Raw genomic sequence first — 1,203 nt, 5'->3', positions numbered from 1 at the left:
TTTCTTCATGCGCTTCACTCCAATATGACCAAGACGACAGTGCCACATGTAAGTAGAATTATAATTCAATTTCACTCGCTTAGCATTAATGTTATGAACATGTGTATCACTACTATCGAGATTTAACAAGAATAATCCATTCATCTCAGGTGCATGGCCATAAAAGACACTACTCATATAAATCGAACAACCATTATTCTCAGACTTAAACGAATATCCGTCTTGCATTAAACAAGATCCAGATATAATGTTCATGCTCAACGCAGGTACCAAATAACAATTATTAAGGTTTAAAACTAATCCTGAAGGTAGATGTAGAGGGAGCGTGCCGACGGCGATCACATCGACTTTGGATCCATTTCCAACGCGCATCGTCACCTCGTCTCTTGCCAGGCTTCGTCTATTCCGCAGTTCCTGTTTCGAGTTACAAATGTGAGCAACCGAACCAGTATCAAATACCCAGGCACTACTACGAGAACCAGTAAGATAGACATCAATAACATGTATATCAAATATACCTTTCTTTTTGACGTGGCCGCTCTTCAGATCGGCCAAGTATTTGGAGCAATTGCGCTTCCAGTGCCCCTTCCCCTGGCAGTAATAGCACACAGTCTCAGGTTTAGGACCAGCCTTAGGCTTCTCAGGATGCGGTGCAACTTTCTTGCCGCCCTTCTTGAAGTTACCCTTGTTAGGCTTGCCCTGCTTTTTGAAACTGGTGGTCTTGTTGACCATCAACACTTGGTTCTCCTTCTTAATCTCTACTTCAGCAGATTTCAGCATGGAAAAGAGTTCAGGTAAATCTTTATTCATGTTCTGCATGTTGTAGTTCATCACGAAGTTCTTGTAACTTGGTGGCAGTGATTGAAGGACACGATGAATACCCAGCTGGTTAGGGATCATCATCCCCAAGTCACCGAGCTTCTTCGCATGCCCGGACATGACGAGCATGTGCTCACTAACGGAGCTGCCCTCTTCCATCATGCAGGTAAAGAACTGCTTCGAGGCCTCATAGCTCTCCATGGCCGCATGAGTCTCAAAGATAAGTTTGAGCTCACGCATCATCTCATAGGGGTCGTGGTGCTCAAAACGCTTTTGGAGCTCTGCCTCTAAGCTGCACAAGATGGCACACTGAACTTCGGAGTACCGAGTTGCCCGAGTCTCATAAACATTCTTTATGTCCTCGGACACTGCAGGAGGTGGTGG

General features: G+C 45.0%; 1 protein-coding gene across 1 annotated transcript; it reads right to left on the bottom strand.

Annotated features, from left to right (window-relative positions):
* Positions 1-320: 320 nt before the first annotated feature.
* Positions 321-908, bottom strand: LOC139835224 (uncharacterized). Its single transcript, XM_071825152.1, has 2 exons — positions 519-908; positions 321-414 (listed from the first exon to the last, which is right to left on the bottom strand). Exons 1-2 carry the CDS (start codon positions 901-903, stop codon positions 401-403), a joined length of 399 nt encoding a protein of 132 aa, XP_071681253.1. The 5' UTR covers positions 904-908; the 3' UTR covers positions 321-400.
* Positions 909-1,203: the final 295 nt, after the last annotated feature.

Source organism: Lolium perenne, chromosome 2 (genome assembly GCF_019359855.2).
Source record: "Lolium perenne isolate Kyuss_39 chromosome 2, Kyuss_2.0, whole genome shotgun sequence".
NCBI lineage: Eukaryota > Viridiplantae > Streptophyta > Magnoliopsida > Poales > Poaceae > Lolium > Lolium perenne.
Note: the sequence above shows the minus strand (reverse complement) of the source record. Positions and strands in the feature narration are given on the sequence as shown.